At 43.1% G+C, this 19,120-nt stretch overlaps 1 protein-coding gene across 3 annotated transcripts in view; it reads right to left on the bottom strand.

The window, feature by feature from the left end:
- LOC124289320 (rho GTPase-activating protein 24-like) overlaps nucleotides 1-19,120 on the bottom strand; it is a 46,846-nt gene that overhangs the window by 4,387 nt on the left and 23,339 nt on the right. For all 3 annotated transcript variants that reach the window (XM_046725928.1, XM_046725929.1, XM_046725930.1), the window contains one exon: nucleotides 14,905-15,021. In XM_046725928.1, coding sequence (XP_046581884.1) covers nucleotides 14,905-15,021 — 117 coding nt within the window. The remainder of the gene's footprint in view (nucleotides 1-14,904; nucleotides 15,022-19,120) is intronic.

Below are 19,120 nucleotides of genomic sequence, written 5' to 3'. Positions count from 1 at the left end.
GTGGGGAAAGAACTTGTGTCCTACCAGGGAGACTCTATAAGGGGGAGTGGTCACTCCTCGGAAAGCTCCTGAGCTATGCCTCGGCTCGTCACGTGACCAGTGCAGCCAATATGGCGGCAGCGTAGTTTTTAAGATTGAGCCCGGTTTATTTTCAACAGCTGATTACATACGCTGAGTGTTGTGACCCTCGGAACGCGTCGATATTCCATCATCCCTGTACTCCAGAGTAAACACAGTTTAAGTAATTCTGGATCATCATGAAGGCAAGCTGTTGAGTCAGGTCTGCTGTGATCATAAACAGTTCAGGGTTGTCATCCATGTGTCGAATGATGTTTGGACCAAACACTGTGGCCAGGTTATTCACAGTCATTTTGTTGACATCACATTTTTCACCAACATCATGTAAAAAATTTGCACAGGTATTTCAGGATGCAGTAATTGTCCTTGGGCATATCGGGCATGGCATTCTGTAGTTCAAAATACACACTTGCCCTTGGTTTCATCATCTTTGGCATGTTGATGAACCTGGAGTGCATGGTTCATGTACCGCTGGTAGAGGTTACAGGGGATGATGGATTCGGGCAGTCTCGCAGGTACAGCTTCAACAAAGAGGCAACACTGTTGACATCAGGCTGAAGCATATCAAAGGACACTTTCTCGGCACAATCAAACTTCTCTTTCAGTTCTCTTATAAGGGAAGTAGCCCTGGTAACCTGCAAAGAGAGACACACATTAACAAAAGTTATCAGGAATTATATGATGGCTTACCTTGCAAAGAGAACTTCATAAATAATCAGTTTTGAGACAGAATCAAACGTCCAGAAATAGATTATTTTCAGATCAATATAAAATAATCAAAATGTGAAAATGATCAATCAATATGAGTATAGAGGTTCAAGATTTTTTTTCTTCTTCAAAAGTAAACCTCTCCTCATCTCAATGATTCTCTCAAAAAGTCAATTAAAATATCCAACCATCTACAAATTGGTGAAGACTTCACTGGCTAAGTACTATTATGCAATATGTGCAGAAGTCAGTGTAGATATATTAATTGGGCCTTACTTCTCCACACAAGAATACCCATGGCACTCCAATTAGAATATAATTCAATGAAACAAATGAACATGAATACATAGCATTAGGCCCAATTTTAGATTAAATTACAAGCTTAAAACCCAGGGCCCTGTTTCACAAAACTCTGGAAGTGGTGTTATGACTATAGAAGTCAATGTTACAGTAAAGGGAAGTAGGAATGCTACGAGGAAAGTTAATGAGATCTTAGGGCTTTACGAGAGCTTTGTGAAACGGGTCCCTTATCAGTGGCTGTTCAATGGCACATCACGTTGAAGACAACTGGAGGAGTGGTGGAAGTGTCCATGTTGCTTTTAACAATTTCCTAGTAATATCATGGCAAGGGACATCACAATTCCATAACAAAATAAGGGGAAATGAATTCAGGCCTTTAGCACAACTAGCAAACACTTTGCAGATTAGAAAACTACCACTGAGTGAAAACAAGATCAATTCAACTTTGTGTATTACTGTATATTACCAAAAGCTGAGGTCCAAACTTGACCCCTTAAAATCAGTATCAGCATGTTATGTTCCGTGGGTAAGCCGAATTATCACCCCGATCATCTTTAATTGGTACTTTAAAACCTTCCAATTCAAGTAAGATTTCAATTCTGGAAGTAAAACACAATTATGAAAATTCCCACCTGAAGATTCCCTCAACTTCCAGCCCATTAGCATAGAGGTACTCCACACACTTCTCTATGATGGCAGGGATCTTCTTCCCCTCATCGCGGGTGAACTTCATGGCTTCCTCCAGGTTCAGACCAAATATGGCTGCAAGGACAAAGATGATCGTGAGTTGATTGTAATGAAGGGAACAGGTACTGACGGTAAGATCAGTTAAGGTGTATAGGTCCTTTTCAACAATAAAACATGGAGACACCAAAGATTTGGCTTCAAACATTCTAGCAGTGTGGGAAAGAACTTGTGTCCTACTAATGACAAGTGAAGTCTTCATCTAGTCTTTCACGGAGCTTCACACATTCTAGTAGTGTGGGAAAGAACCTGTGTCCTACTAACGACAAGTGAAGTCTTCATCTACGGAGCTTCACACATTCTAGCAGTGTGGGGAAAGAACTTGTGTCCTACTAATGACAAGTGAAGTCTTCATCTACGGAGCTTCACACATTCTAGCAGTGTGGGGAAAGAACCTGTGTCCTACTAATGACAAGTGAAGTCTTCATCTACGGAGCTTCACACATTCTAGCAGTGTGGGGAAAGAACCTGTGTCCTACTAATGACAAGTAAAGTCTTCATCTACGGAGCTTCACATTCTAGCAGTGTGGGGAAAGAACCTGTGTCCTACACATGACAAGTGAGGTCTTCATCTACGGAGCTTCACACATTCTAGCAGTGTGGGGAAAGAACCTGTGTCCTACTAATGACAAGTAAAGTCTTCATCTACGGAGCTTCACACATTCTAGTAGTGTGGGGAAAGAACCTGTGTCCTACTAATGACAAGTGAAGTCTTCATCTACTGAGCTTCACACATTCTACCAAAATTGGGGACAAACAGTGAACTGACAGGGAATTTAAAGATTTCATTGCATTTTCTTCACTCGACAGTCCCAGTTTTCCAAAGTTCACTCTATGTTCTTCTCACTGTCATCTCAACGAAGACATTGAAAAACAAAACATGAAGTGTCAGTTGTTCCAGGAGACTTCAGTGAAGTCAGCCTTTTCAAGATTCAAGATTTTATTTTTTATTTGTAGAAAGGCCATATGACCCAAAGTACAAATGTACAATATAACATAAGATTCTACAGAGTTACTTTCTTTAGTTATATACATTCAAACACATGTTTAAGAAATTTAGCAAGATTTAACAGAAAAGTGTTATTATTTGATTGGCACAGGTTTGAAACATTATTATGGTTACCATTACTACAATTTGGGATGAAACGTTTTCTCTCTGTTACAAAATATACACAATCATACAGTACATGTCTTTCATTCAGCATTACATTACAGTGTTTACAAATGTAGGAGTTATTACTAAAGAAAAATTTTCTTACTCAGATATCCACTTCTAAATAAAGTTAATACACGTCTATGCTCATGGGAACTAATGTTTAACAAATATTTTTCACAATTAAGCAAAGACTTATGAGAATGATAAAATGCGAGAGAATCACTCTGAAGAGAATAGTGCCAGTTCTGATAAGCACATTCTTTAACAGTTTGACTAAAGATATAAATGAAATGATCTGGATCCCCAACCTCTTGGCTTATCCAAACAAAACCATAGCCATAACGAAAAAGTAAATATTTTACTTAATTGGCCCAACTCTGCCTTTTTCTCTCAAGAATGGACAACAGCATATTATAACATTGGAAAGCATATCTTTGACATTGCATTCTTAACAATCGTAGTAATACTTAATACATTTAATATGATAGGAAACATAAAGTGGATATCTTCCACACTCCCCGTATGATACAGCATTTGACGATTTATAACTAATATGTTATCTCAACGAAGATATTGTCAGCTGCTCCAGGAGACTTCAGTGAAGTCAGCCTTTTGTTCAGATGTAACATTAATGTTCAGATAAGGTAAAATGGGATTCAAAATCACATTCAGGATTATTTCACTAAATAACAATGTGCATGCATCTGTGTTTCTCTTGTTCTAGTCCAGACTTTTGTCAATTTTATTATAATTTAAGTGCTAGACCACTCAGTTATACATGCGATGTCTCAGATAGTACTGTAAAGTTTTAATGAATGAAAATGGGGCTAAATTTAATCAAATAAAATGAAATCGATGAAGATCGTTTTATTATGTGTTTTCTGACATCATATGTTTCGGATGGTAGTGTTTACCCACGCTATGACACAGTGTGTTGCATCACAGCAAATATCACAAGTACTCAGCTGATGGCATGTCTTTATGATAAAGTTGTCTCCTATAAGTTATTACAATGTTCTAATGTTCGTGTGATTATTCAAGAAAACCCCAAATGTTTTTTTAAGCATCTGAACACACATAATACAAGGATATGTACGATGAATACTGTCTATTGCAATCTGCACTGAATTTTACAAGTATACAACATGATTAACCTGAGAACACCAGCAGATTTGTTGATATGCTATTTCCGATGACGTGAAGATGTGTGATCGCTGGGCAACTTTTTTTTCGGAGCCACAGATTACCCTGCCATTTACCTGAAACCGTGGTATCGCAAAGGGCGTTATTGTGAGGGATGACTTTAATGCCCCAGTATAATCACTCTGAGCGAACCGCCTCCGTGGTGTAGTGGTTAGAGCGTCCGCCCGGAGAGCGGAAGGTCGCGGGTTCGATCCCCGATCGCGTCATACCAAAAGACGTTAAAATATGGAACTTGTTGGTCCCTGCCTGGCGCTCGGCATTAATGGGTACATCAAGGACTGGTCGGCTTGGAGTCAGTATACTGTGTCTGAGTGGGGTATTCAAGCTTAACTGCAGCATGGTCTCTCAGTGGGCTAGCACGATAAAACGAGCTTCAGTCTGTGCTAGTACAAGCAGCCACACATACACACACATGCACATCGTCATATGAGGGAAATATTCTCAAGCACGACGTTAAACCCAATTTCACCTCACCTCACTCTGAGCTAGCCAGTCTTTACTTACTTCCTTAATGTCAAACACCGGGCAGGCTAACAGTGAACACCATCTTTTAAAATCTTCAGATAAGACCCGGCTGCCGGATGAACCACCCACAGTGAACAATAGATTATGTTATATCTTATTGATTGGTAACTTTGGGCAAAGCTGCACAATTCCTGAGCACATTGATTTTTTTATAATTCAACAGATACTGGACTAATATGGAGGTTGGTATTCGAAGATGTCTGTATTTGTACCAGTTGCAAAGGTCATTACAATTACGTTACTTGTAAATGTAATGTTATCTATCATTAATAGCTGAATATCATTTCTCTTAACGCTGTTGTGTTCACTCTCCTTGTATGCCAAGCAATGACATGATGTCAAAGAAATATTGATATACTTGCAAGTGTATATATCTTCAGGATTTAAATGCCATGACGGTCTGGGTTAGAATATTGATCTTCAGTAAACCATGCTTGTCGTAAGAGGCGACTAACGGGATCGGGAGGTCAGGCTCTGCTGACTTGGTTGACACATGTCATCATATCCCAATTGCGTAGATCAATGCTCTTGCTGTTGATCACTGGACTGTCCGGTCCAGACTTGATTATTTCCAGAATGCCGCCATATAGCTGGAATATTGCTGAGTGCGGCGTAAAAATAAACTCACTTTAATTTTGTCAAGACAAGCAAATCAGTTTATCATGAGATACAGTATGAAAACACTTAGGGCTACCAGTCAAAAGATACATATTCCTATAATCTCCAACTCCTACTGAAAATGTCTTCAGTCTGTCTAAATAGAATTTTGCAATTATGATTACAGGAAGAGAATAACAGATAAATGGCATCCAAGTAGCATCACCATAGATAAGGAACTGTTGGAAGTGTAGATATCAAGGAACTTGACCAACTTGGCCCATAGCCTGTAATGGACATTCACAGCCATCCTTTGGATCAACAAATCAAGGCGGAAAATACTGTCTTGAAATGGACAAGATGTTCTATCCCAGGCTGATGCCTGTAACCCAGAGAGTCTGTTGCTGGAGTCGCACTCCCCTGACTTTGGGTACCTATGTTTTACTTCTTAAATCTTGTTGCTGATGTATAATTAGCTAGAACATGCCTGTAACCCAGAGAGTCTGTTGCTGGAGTCGTGCACTCCCTGACTTTGTGTACCTATGTTTTCACACTTATCAAATTAGTAAAATCTTGTTGCTGATGTATAATTAGCTAGAACATGCCTGTAACCCTGACTTTTGGGTACCTAGTTTTCACAGAGAGTCTGTTGCTGGAGTATAATTAGCTGCACTCCCTGACTTTGTGTACCTATGTTTTCACATGTTTTTCAAATTAGTAAATCTTGTTGCTGATGTATAATTAGCTAGAACATGCCTGTAACCCAGAGAGTCTGTTGCTGGAGTCGTGCACTCCCTGACTTTGTGTACCTATGTTTTCACACTTCGAAATTAGTAAATCTTGTTGCTGATGTATAATTAGCTAGAACATGCCTGTAACCCAGAGAGTCTGTTGCTGGAGTCGTAGGCACTGCACCCCTGACTTTGTGTACCTATGTTTTCACACTTCGAAATTAGTAAATCTTGTTGCTGATGTATAATTAGCTAGAACATGCCTGTAACCCAGAGAGTCTGTTGCTGGAGTCGCACTCCCTGACTTTGGGTACCTATGTTTTCACATCTTCTGATGTAAATTTAGTGCTGTAACCCATGAGAGTCTGCTGCTGGAGTCTTGTGCTGATGTATAATTACTTGAAAATTAGAACACTGTAACCCTGACTTGCTTGGAGTCGCTCCCTGACTTTGCTACAATATATAACCAGCCCTAATATGTATACTAGTAACTATATTTTCTTACATTGAAAATTTGTAACTCTTTGTTGCCAATATGTAACCAGCCCTAACATGGAGTTGCCGATGTGTAACCAGCCCTAACATGGAGTTGCCAATATGTAACCAGCCCTAACATGGAGTTGCCAATATGTAACCAGCCCTAACATGGAGTTGCCAATATGTAACCAGCCCTAACATGGAGTTGTGTACTCCCTGTCTTTGTATACCTATCTGAATGAATAAAAAATATATATACAGTGTTCTTAATTGTGATGACTGTTCTAACTTGTTCATACTTTGGGGAAAGCTTTAGATAAAAAGTAACATTTGAAAAATACAAGGAGTTCAATCTAAACATACTTTCAATCAGAGTGTTTTTGTTTTGTTTTTAATTCATATTTTGATTCAGAAATCCTTGTTACACAAAATGCTCCTGCTTTCTTTTGCTTTCTTCTTCTTCTTCAGAACATGAGGTGGAACACTTGTATCTCCTTATTTGAAGCTCCCTTCAAAATAAAATCACTAATTGGTACTCACCACGAAGGTTGCTCCCCTTTGCTTCCCCTGGCGGGAAAGGTGTAGCCACCCTCTGGCCATGTGCTCCACTCTCTCTCCTGATTTAGCGAGCTCAACACTTGAATTTACAGGGAAATCCAAAGTGTTATGTGGGGAGGATGGGAGCTAACACCTCATGAGTCAGGATAAGTATAAAATATCAATTTTACTCTAAAAATTACATATTTTTTCCTTATCCTGACTCATGCTCTTTGCCGTGTAGCATCCTACAGGAACTGAGGTGGGTAACATAATACTTTGGATTTATAATTAGTGATTTTGTATAGATATACTGTAATATCCCTTAGAGAACTTCATGAAAGGCTTAGATTTAGGATGTTTCTGTATAAAAGAAAACCATAGGTTATATAAAGCCATTAAAGGGGAATTACATTATGAATATATTGAACAATACATATAAATTATATATATATATATAGGTGACTCTGATAGAGGCACTAGAGCTTTATACCAAAGTATATGCTTAAGGTTGAATACTTAAGCTGAACATATATACATAGCCCTAAAACTCCGTGGAGTTATAAGCTAGATGAATTGTCATATAAAATACATATTAATCTTGTGAGGATAATATTTTAATGCCTACGAGGGACTGTCAGTTGCTGAAGCGAGGACCAGTGAGTCGAAATGGTGAATGCCAGAGACATCTTCTGTAGTGATGTCTCTCAGGTAGTGATTAGCAAATACCATGTTAGATTTCCAATAGCATCCTTCCATAATGGTGTTCAAGGAACAGTTACCGTGTAGAGAGGCTTGAGGTAGAGGCCAGTGCCCTGATCTCATGCGATTTGATGCTGTTGGTGGGTCCAAGCCTGCTGCCTTGTAGAAGCCTGAGGAGAATGACAGTCCTTATCCAAATAGATATTGTGGTCCATTGACACTTCTGTTTGATTCGTAGAGATAAGGGATGAATAAGCGTTTGAAATCTTCTCCTTGTTTTGGATCGAAATTAAGTAAATAAACTTTGGCTCTTACCGACACAGCGATAGGTCTTGGTGTATCTTCTGATCCGAGAATAGAGGATAGCACTGATGTGGAATAATAATCTGTCTGGCTGACCTGGCAGTTGATTTTTAGCGATGAAATCCCATCTTAATCGAGGAGTGTGTGCTGTGTTATGATTGTCATCAAACTGTATCCTCTACGTAATCCAGAGCGTGAATTTCAGACATATCTTGCTGCTGTGGCTAGCGCATACTTAGAAACAGTGTTTTCTGTGAGAGAAATTCAAAGTTTGTTTCCATTCCAAGGTTCATAGACCTCACTTTCGTGAGGTGTTTGTAACTACTACATTTCAAGATCCCAAAAGCTAGGCGTGGAACTTCCGCTTTTGGTCCTCCAATCGAAAGCTCAGAAAGGCCAGTAACTCTGGAGATCTCATTAATTTGACACCCGCTCTCATGGTGATTGATTACAGAGGCTAAAGCTTTCGCAAGATATGCTGATATCGTTGAACCTTTAAATGTTTGTTTTAGGCATGAGGTAACACAAATAGTCTGCCACTTGAGGCTGTGAAGCCTCTCTTAAGCTGTCATTACCCTTCTTTGTTGCATAATTTTCAAACTGTGCCACTTGTCGTCGCCTAAGTATTGCCACGAAGCCAGCAATCTTGAAGGCAAGCCGCGTGGACGTTTTGCCGCTTCCTGGCAGAATATCATCTCTTGTTCAAACACATTTGTATACAGTCCATACGTGTAGCTGGAACATTGCCAAGCTCGCGTGCAATTCTGTTTGGTGTGAGTACGAATTAACAGGTTTGGCGCGCTGGGTAGCTCCAGTGTTGGTTGACCCGATTTCTTGAATTAGTATGGGAAATCATCGCTCTGGTCAGCCAGTAAGGGACCAAAGTGAGTTGTAGGCTCTGTGTTTGTCTGATTTTCTGTAATACTTGAGGTATTATTGCTGGATGGCGGACGCCAGACGCATTAGAGGCCTCCCACGATAGACTTAGAAGCGTCAACTGGCTGCCCGCTTGGGAGGTCTGGGACCGGTGACAATTTAAATGTCGGTAGCTGATTGCTGAATCGGCGTGCAATAATAGGTCTATTAGCCGGGCCCTAATTGCTTCTGGATTATCTGGGCAAAAATCTCCCTGTTGATCCATCCACTCTGTCGGTGATGGTAGATGAGGCCCAGAGAGAGCCAGCTTGCTAGTATATTTCTGGCTCGGGGAATGTGCACTGCTCTGGACATGTAGAATTTAGATCTTGTATTAAATCGAACAGTTGAAAGCTATAGGGTTCAAAAAGGTTCATCGATCTCGCTGAGCCTTAGCGGTGATTTTATGTAGAACGCCACTGTCCAGAATTGTCGCTGTATGCACCATTAGGCGCCAAGATTAGGTGAAATGTGCTCCAATGTAGAATGGCTGCTGATTACAGCTTTCATTTCTAGACTGTTTATATGGAGTTTGCATTCTTGCTGATTCCATAACCCTGATATAAAAGTGGTTGGTGAGATGAGCTCCCCAACCTTGGGTGACTGCAGCGTCTACATACAGATGGGTTTTGTATTGTATTCGTGCTAAACAAATCCACTCGCTCGCAACGATGATTCTTGGTCCACCATAGTAGATCTTGGTCTGAGATGTTTGGTAGAACTGAATGGTTGTACATCGTTGAAATGGATGCTGATGAGGACCTGTAGGGGGCGTATCTCGTAATCTGCCTGTGACAGTCATGTCTTGGGCTGATGTAGAGAAGAACCCTAGTAGGCTCTGCCATTGTCGCGAGTGGTAGCGGAGAGAGTAGAGCTGGTGGAATGGTCTGCTGTATCTTGAATAGCGGTCTTCTGGTACCAAAATACGGTTGCGATTTGTGATGAATCGAATACCCTAGGAACTGCAGGTCTTGCGATGGTACTAGGTCCGACTTGCGTAAGTTTACTAACCAACCTAGTTGTGTTAGTAGCTTTATGATGTAATTTAACTGTAGTTTGAGCGCAGTGGATCTTGATCTATCTTGTATCCCGTCGTCGAGGTAAACGCACTGCGTAGCCCTTGGCGATGTAGAGGGTGATAATCGGCTTTTCGTTATCCTCAGTGAATAGCCAGGGGCTGATGATATTCGAATGGGAGTACTTTCCACTGGTAATGTAGCCCTTCTAGAGTAAATGGATTAGGTATTTCCTGGAATCGGGATGAATGGGGATGTGCAGGTAGGCATCCTGTAGATCTATGCTGCCCATGTAGTCCATAGGACGAATCATCTGGCGTAACTGAGGTAAATGTATCATCGCGAAACTTCGATTGGTTTGCGTAGATAGTTCTTGTTGAAAAAGCTCATGTTGTAGATGAGTCTGTATTTCTCCGTGGAGTTTTTTTTCTTGGGAACTAGGAAAACTGGAAGTAGAAACCTGGTTCGACGTTTGTTTGATCTATTACTTCTATGGCCTGTTTGGATAGGAGTGATGAAACAGCCTCTCTTATCTTTGGTAGTTGCTGGCTTATGTAATCGAACTTGGGGGTTTGATTGTCAGCGGAGGCTTGGCCTGTAGAGGATACGGAGAAACCGTGTTGGAAGAATGTTGGAGAGCGTACGGTCTTGCAATATTCCCCAGTTTTCCCAGTGTAGTTGAGCAAAGCCCACCCACTTGAGCTGGCTGTACTGGAACGGCTGGGGGTGGAAGACTCCAGTCGTTCGAACCTGTGTTTCAGCTGCCTATAATTGCGGGAACCTCTGGGGTGTCCTGCCTCTTCCTGATCCTCCTCTATAGTTGCCATATAGGGCTTGATTTTAAAGAATCTTTACCTCTAGAGCTGGCTATCTTCCTGTCTCTTGCTCTTTGTAGGCCCGTGAACTTAGATCTGCCTGAGTATCTTTGTGAAGTCTGATCGAATGACGCTGGCTAGTGTGTCCATCGATCTAATCATAAGGGACTTCCCTGGAATCCTTAGAGACTTCATGGCGACTTTGGATTTCTCCGTCAAAGATGGATGTTGTCGACCACGGGGGCTGTATATAAAGTGGGGCTGTAAAGTTCTCCCCAAGTACAGGGAGGCGAGGAGGCCTTGACGACGAGCTAAAGGTCAAGTGCTGCTGAAACAGATGTAAGATGATCCGTTAAAAACTGCTGATCTTTCTTTGCATAAGTAAGGCAGAATAAATCATTCTATCATCTTCCGTCGTGGAATCCCGAATCTAGTAATAAGAGTCTCATTGATCGTCCTAGATCTATTTAACCCAAAGACATACCGCCTCGCCATGGTTTCTATATGATGCCACCAACGATCATCCATCTTGTAAATCTTGTTCTTTACATCGGCTGATGATCTTTATAGTTCTCATCGAGCGTCCTGGGCCTTGTAGAAGGAGTCCATGTTATCGCGTGGAAACTTCTTGGCTTGAAAGTTGGAGCAGATGTGGTATCTGAACTTTCGTAGCTTTCTGGAAAGCTGCATCTAGATTCTGTTGGCGCCGCCTAATGTCGAGATCGTCGGGGTAGAGTGATTGCATCTGGATCATCTTCCTTCATCAAATACGTCATGCTTCGTATTGCCACTTTTAGATGGTGATGTGAGATCTAGGTTATTGACCATCAGCGTCACCGTATCTCTGCATCAGAAAATATGATTCCTCCATCATCCTCAAAACCATCATCATTAACAAATTGTAGATGCTCTTAGGGACCGCGTGTAGCTGTCTGTATATCTGATGAGGTTTGTGGCGATCTAGTTGACTTGCCCAATGCGCCGCTCTATGGAGATCTGACGGGTGATCGACCTGGTGATGAAGCGAAGTGGAGATCGCCTATGGATGATCTTCACCGAGACTTGTGAGGTGAATGTTGATAGCCAGCGAAGCTTCTCGGCAGTCCCTCGATGTTCTTCTAGATGATGAAGATCTGGAATCATGGCGTCCTCGCGAATGCCTTCGCCTGCTTCATTTAAGGCCCGGTCCGGGGGATCGATGATATGACCTTAGCGAAAGGCTTCCGTGATGTCTGATGGTCTGAGTCCATATCTAGAGATGAAATCGAAGATGGTGATGATCTCTCCGCCTTCTCGCCAAGGCCTTGAAGCTAAGGCTGTACATCTAGGTCCTTCGTCAAGGTAGTCTTGGACTTCTTCGAAGGTGACATCGCCTTGGCTGCTACGTTAATGAGGGGAATTGCCTCTGGGGTGTTGTTCACGCTGGAGCCTTCGCTGGTTTCGGACCTGCTTCGGCGAAGTTTGTAGTGGTCCTCCATGATGTTCATAATCTGCCGCATCATGTCTTCTGGGATGATCTGTATCGAGAAGTCGTCGGCGTCTTTTTCATAGCGATGGGGTTCACATCAATGACGTCTGGCGTCGGCGTAGAGGCATCAGGCTGCATGGTGATCTCTGAAGTCACCCGGTCAGCTGACACCGGTCGCTTCTTCTGCGTAAGTGGGGATGATTATCGGCTGATCATCGTGAGGCCCAGTTCTGCTGCTGGAGACGATCTCGGCTGAGAAAGTTCTTGCTGTCTTCGTGAGATTTCCCTTGGAAGTCTGCGCTGCCCTGGGTGTCCTCAATCTGCGTTGAGAGACGACGATGAGCCCTCTTAGACTTGGTCTGCAATGGCCGAGATGTCTGGGAGAGGCGGTCGTTTCTTCGAGTAGCGGATCGTCCACGTCCTCTGCCGCAGGGGTCTCTAGCAGAACACCAGGCGGGAGAGGGTCGATCGCTAGCAGCTGACTGGATGGAATATCTGGACTCTCTGCCATGTTTTGCCCTTGTTTGCGTGATCTATCTGCAGCACGTCTTAAAGGCCGCAGAAAGATGATATTTGGTAAATGCAGAATGAGATAAATTAATGCAGTAACTGCAACGTGAATTAAACGCGGCGAGAACAACTAGGGCATATTACATGTGGATGGGAGGCAGAAAAGCGTAATCTACAAATCGTACAGATTTTCATCAGCAAAAATATATGTCTATCTGTCTACATAATTCTGCTATCTTTAGGCATGAAATCCATACAAATATTGATTTTGTAAGTCAGGTTGGCCACATGGGGGAAAATAGTAACATTTGACAGCTGTTTCCCATCTCACAGGTATGTGGGGGATTCACACCTGGTGTGGTGTAAAGCCTACTAGTGTCATATCTCTATGTGGGTCATGTAAGTAGTTTTTATCACCATTAGGCCAAGCAAAGTTGCTTCTTGTTGTGGGCCAGATGAAATTTAGTATAAGAAAATAAACAGAAATACAACAAACATTGATTGGAAGTGACTATATACGAAGTATGAAGGTATTAGTGAATGCTTTTGTTTTTGTTCCTGTCTTTGTTATTTGAAAAAGGTCACGAAAAAGTTATATACAGATAGACATAAATCTTCACTCAATGATAACATGTAGTTAACATGTAACAATGAAGATCTGGGTTAGAACTGATTGTCTAAAACCCTTTCTTGTTATACAACGTAACTAATAGGTTCAGGTGGACATACCCATGAAGGTCCGGATTAGAATATTCATCTTCAGTAACTCATGCTTGTCGTACGAGGCGACTTACGGGATCGGGTGGTCAGGCTCGCTGACTTTGTTGACACATGTCATCGGTTCCCAGTTGCGCAGATTGATGCTCATGCTGTTGATCACTGGATTGTCTGGTCCAGACTCGATTATTTCCAGACCTCCGCCATATAGCTGGAATATTGCTGAGTGTGGCGTAAAACTAAACTCACTCACTCAGGTGGACGCATGTCATCGCATCCCAACTACTAACATCGATGCTCATGATGTTAATCACTGGTTAGTCTGGTCCACACTTGCTTGTTTCCATAGTGATATGCTACATGTATTATGAGTATGGTGTTCACCAACAAACTAACAAACTAGGTTAAGTATGACAGGAGAAGAGATTGACTGAGATAATAAGGCAGTAAATCTATCCTACACTTCTGCTGCAAGGTCAAGACTCTACAGGGATTTTATTTACATGAGATCAGAGGCAGATATTCAGCAGTCTGCAGCAAATGACACTATAAGTGAGGTGAGGTGAAATTGGGTTTAACGTCATGCTTGAAATGCAAATGTCTGAAATTCAGAGAATATTAGAAACCAATCTTTATCCAAGAAAATCGCTTCTTACAAGTGTGAAAAATACTCGAATTTTGGGCATCAGGATACAGTGATATTGTTGATGTTCAGAGCTTTAACAAATGATGCTTTATAATTTTTCATATTATCCCGACATCAAAGTATTCGATTTTCGCTGTTACGCATGTTATTCATACAATGGCTAGTCAAATAAAAGGTGGTTGGAGGTATTTTCCGTTGTTGTGTCATGTTACCGGACACGGAGGAAAAGCCACTTACCTGACTTATGATATCGGGAAATAGGCGCGAATGTTATTGAAAGACCATACATATTATTTAAGAAATCTTTTATAATAATTTTCTGATTAGTTGCTGACGTAAAGATGAAAATATAAAGAAAAAGTCAACCTAGGGCATGTTATGACATGTCACAAATGGAACAAAATCGCCATAGTTTTGCTTCTTTATTCGTGGTTTATCTGGACGATATAAATGTAAACTTGCATTTTCATTAAAAAATAAATTTATTTAAGTTGTAGTTGTATTATTTGAATTGTATTATAAAAATAAACTTCATATTTATCAACAGTGGGATTAGATCTTTTAAATGGTGTATGAGATGTGGTAGTAATAACGTTTTACAAGCTTATAATTTCCTTCATAAACATAGGCTTCATTTATGACCTTAGAGTCTCTGGGAACTCGGTGTCATGGCAGTAAATGCCTCTGGTGTGACTGGTGTTGAAAGAGTTAATTACGATAATAATTGCAGCAAAATGTGGCATTCGGTGTACATACCTCCACCTATGTCAGCATAGAGCACGTATCTGAGGTCCTTCACCCAGCTCAGCCTTTCTTCTCCTGATGAGGCACATAGCGTCACTGTCTCCCCGCTTCCTGCCTCAAGTCTCGGACCTGATGATTTAACACAACAGAAATACAGTTAATAATGATTAAAACAAACTCAAAGGGACCACTAATATTATTAAAATCTAAATATTTTAGATATTTAAATACTTACCTTACCATAGGTCTTATACATATTACCTCAATCTCCGCTTAAAAGAGATCAGACAGTCGTTGATTCGCCATTCTCTAGAATGGCTGCCTCAAGTATCGACGAGTGTACAGGAACAGAAGTGATGTGATCTTTCCTCTCCGCGCAAGCGTTGTCTATCCAAAAATCACTTTTACTGACCAGGTCCGAAGAGCCCAGAGAGGGGAGGAGCATCCAGCGTTGGGAGGGAGCTACCGCCCTATGGTAAGGTTAGTATTTAAATATCTAAAATATTTAGATTTTAATAAATTTTTAACTGACCTTACCATAGGTCTTATGCATATGGATTCGACAGTAGGATGGCGGTGTTAAGCTCCAGAGGACCGTCCCATAAAGAACAAGTGTTTGCCACTGATATGGCAATGTCCCCCGTCGCTAAAGAATGGAATATCTATATTTACTACTTTTTATTTTTGGGTCACATACAAGATGCCTGAAATGAATGGTGTCTGCATAATCACCCAATGTAGGCTGTCAACATACTTGAAAACATTGGGTGCAATGTTTTATGAGATATCGCCTTTAAAAAACGGTCAAAGTATTGTGGTGACCTTGAAGATAAGGTCAAGGTCACCCAAATAAACTGGTGTCTGTGTAATACCCCAATGTAAACTGTCACCAAATTTGAAGACATTGGGTACAACAGTCCATGGTGACCTTGAAGATATCAAGGAGTTAAAAGTTTGAAAAGTCAGTGTCATGGTGACCTTGAAAATAAGGTCAAGGGTACAACAAATATGACTGTTAACAACAGTCTGCATAATCCCCTAATGTAGGCTGTCACCAAATTTCAAGACATTGGGTACAACAGTTCATCAGATATCGCGTTAACAAGAATCGGGACGTACGTACGGACGGACGCTGCTGAATACATAGTCCCCGTTCCGCGTTGCGGCAGGGGACAAAAACAAGACCACATGCCAAGGGAAACACAGAAAACTAACTGAATCGGCAGACTGTCGCAGGAAGCACCTGGAACAAGAAGTAACCCACGGAAACCCTAAGGAAAACAATACACCCAGGGCGTAAGTTATCCTTAAGACCAGAAGGTTTGGAGAAGTAGTTACCTAATGGGCGCTAGGTCAGGTGAGTTGCTGGGCAACCACCAGTGGCCCAAAGGATTGAAGACCTTCAGCATCCTCGACGGCCAAATCCCGCAGGTAGTGGCTAGCGAAGACAGTAAAGGACTTCCAGAAGCATCCCTCCATGATGGCTGGAACGGTGCAGTTCCTATGGAGAGCCATGATGGACACCAGGGCCCTAATCTCGTGTGGGTTATTGGCTGTAAGATGAGGCAGATCTAGTGCATCGTAGGCAGCCAGGATGGTCGTACGTAGCCAGAGCGCAATAGTATTTCTATTAATTTCACCTTTTGCCGCAGAGGAAAACGGGATGAACAGTCTCTTGCGAGACTGCCTCCTGGATGATGATTTGGCAATATACATCATAAGAGCCCTCACAGGACAAAGCTTCTGTTCCTCAGAATCGTGGGGTCCTAAAATGGAAGACAATGGAGGAATGGAGAACATTCTGTCCAGTTGTCCTGGCAGCTGGTTCTCAGCCACGAAATCCCAAAGCAGTCCCAAAAGAACAAGACCATGCCGCGACTGCTCAAAACGCACCCTATTGACATCCAATGCGTGGATCTCACTGACCCTAGCCGCCGTGGCCAGGGCCAAGAGAAAAGCTGTCTTTCTGGAGAGGTTCTCGAATGAAGCAGTGTCCAAGGGCTCTCAGATGCCAGAGAACGATGTAAAGGTCCCAAGCAGGAGGACGAAACTTTGCCTTCTGGTCCTCCAGAAAGCTTTGTGAATCATGCGCATTTTCACTGAGTCTTTCTTGGGAACCAGGAAGATGGGTGAGTAGAACCCCGGGGACTGTTGCGGGTCTAGCACTATCTCTATAGCTTCTTTGTGGAACAGAGTCTGAATGTTGTCTGCTAGCAGTAACTGTTGGTCTGGGGCGTTGTAGTCAGAGGCGGCGACATGGCGATTGGCATCTTGTAACCGGTCTTGAGAATGTTGGTGACAAACGGTTCTTCTAGGACTGTCCCGCCTACTGGAATAGGACAAACCGACACGGTTGGGGGTGGGAGGTCCCAGTCGTGTTGGTTTCAAGCTTCAGCGACCTGAGTAAGGGCGCTTCCCCCTACCCCTGCCAGGCGTCAAAGGGGGCTCTCCGGGACGGTCCTGCTGATGGCGTTGAATGTCGGGGTCGGACCGCCCACGGCCACGTCCTCAGAAAGGCGAAACTCAGAGCTCGAAAGTAGATAGGGACACCTCAGTATTAGTAAGCTCTGTGTGTTCCTTATAAACCTCCAAAATCCAGTCATCAAAGAGGAAGCAAAACGCGAAAGGGGCTCTCAACAGCTTTCTTTTGAACTCTTCCTGCCAAGAGCAAGGCTCCAGGAACCCCATCCGCTGAACAACAGTCGTCATGACCAACGCCGTCCGAAGGTGTGCCAGTAAATCATGTAACACCTTACCCTGCCATTGGAACAGGGTGGTAAGGTGCTCTTTCCTCGATGCATTGTCTTCAGTCAAGTCCAAAGCTGCAGCCGAAGTTGCAGATGCCAACGCCGAAACAGGTTTCAACATCCTCTTGAGCTCTGCGTCAATAGCCAACATCTTAGAGTCCTGCACTCGGTAAGAAGACTGTGGAAAACCCGATAAACGTTTGAGGATTCATCATGAGCCGCACCTCCATCAGCGAAATCCAAGCTATGTATTTTGTAGTCCCCTTTGCGAGACTTAGGAGCCTTAATAGTAGTATTGAGAGACAGTTTAGCAAAGTCGGCATCCAAAGAGGCCACAGCAGCGGCCACCATCGGGTGAGGCGGAGGAGTAACTCGGGAGAAGTCCTAATAGCTCTCAGGTCATCAGAGCCTGAAGAGGGAGAAGGACAATCCGGCAGTCTGTCGGCAATCCAGTCAAACACAGCAGATAGGGGGAGGTAAGTACCCCTATCATCTTCCTCTTGTAACATCTAGAGAAAAATAGCGCTCCTCAGCATCCTCCCAGGACACGGTAGGAGCATTATACCATTGGCCAGAAGCAGCAGGCGTTGGGCGCTCAGATGGAAGCTGAGAAACAGCACTAAAGGTAACTGTAGGGGAACGTGGTCGTCGGGGCAACTTTGAATGGGACCGACAGTAGCGCCTCCCACAAGTTGGTGACCTTGAACGCCTCCCTATCATTGGGATGTCTGGGAGAGCGAGACCTGGAATCAGAACGACGACGGCGATGACTAGTATCAGAACAATGACGAGGATTTCTAGAACGATGGCGCTGTCCATGAGACCTAGAGTGAGACCGCTTAGAACGACAAGAGCGCTCGGCTTCCTGGCGTCGGGAACGCTCTTCCAATGACTGACGCTGTAAATCCTCCTCTCAAGACAACGTAGACACAGGTGCCTCCTTGGGGATACGGTAGTCTGACAACGGCGTTGGCGTTGGCGTCGGGGAAGGCTGGTTGATGCAACAATCCAGCAACGCCAAGGCTAGGTGTCACGGCCGTCGGCGCTGGAACTGCACTAGGCAACGCAGCTGTTGGCGCTGGGACAGCGGTAGGTAACGAGGGTGTCGGCGCTGGAACAGCGCTAGCTTGGGCTTCAACTGCTGAAGGCAAAAGGAGCGTCCTTAGAAGCTTCTGTATCTCCGGATGAGATAAGGCGTCAGACGTGGCACAGGTGGCACAGGTGGCATACGTGGCATACGTGGCACAGGTGTAGACGTCTGTTCTGCTAAAGGAGAAGAGCGTCCGAAGCAGGTGAAGACATCTTCCTCTTACGCTGTGACAACCGTATCTTCTTGGCAGCGGTATAAGCCTTAAAATCGGCGACGGTCAACGGAGTACAAAAATGACAGCGCTCAGCAAGTGAACAGGCCACAGTACCGCAGTCTGGGCACCAAGGGTGGGGATCCTTGGCAGACATCTGCACCTTGCAGATACAGCAAA

This window comes from Haliotis rubra, unplaced genomic scaffold (assembly GCF_003918875.1).
Source record: "Haliotis rubra isolate DU_JTF1 unplaced genomic scaffold, ASM391887v1 Scf44, whole genome shotgun sequence".
In the NCBI taxonomy this organism is placed as follows: domain Eukaryota; kingdom Metazoa; phylum Mollusca; class Gastropoda; order Lepetellida; family Haliotidae; genus Haliotis; species Haliotis rubra.
This window is presented reverse-complemented; position numbering and strand designations above follow the sequence as displayed.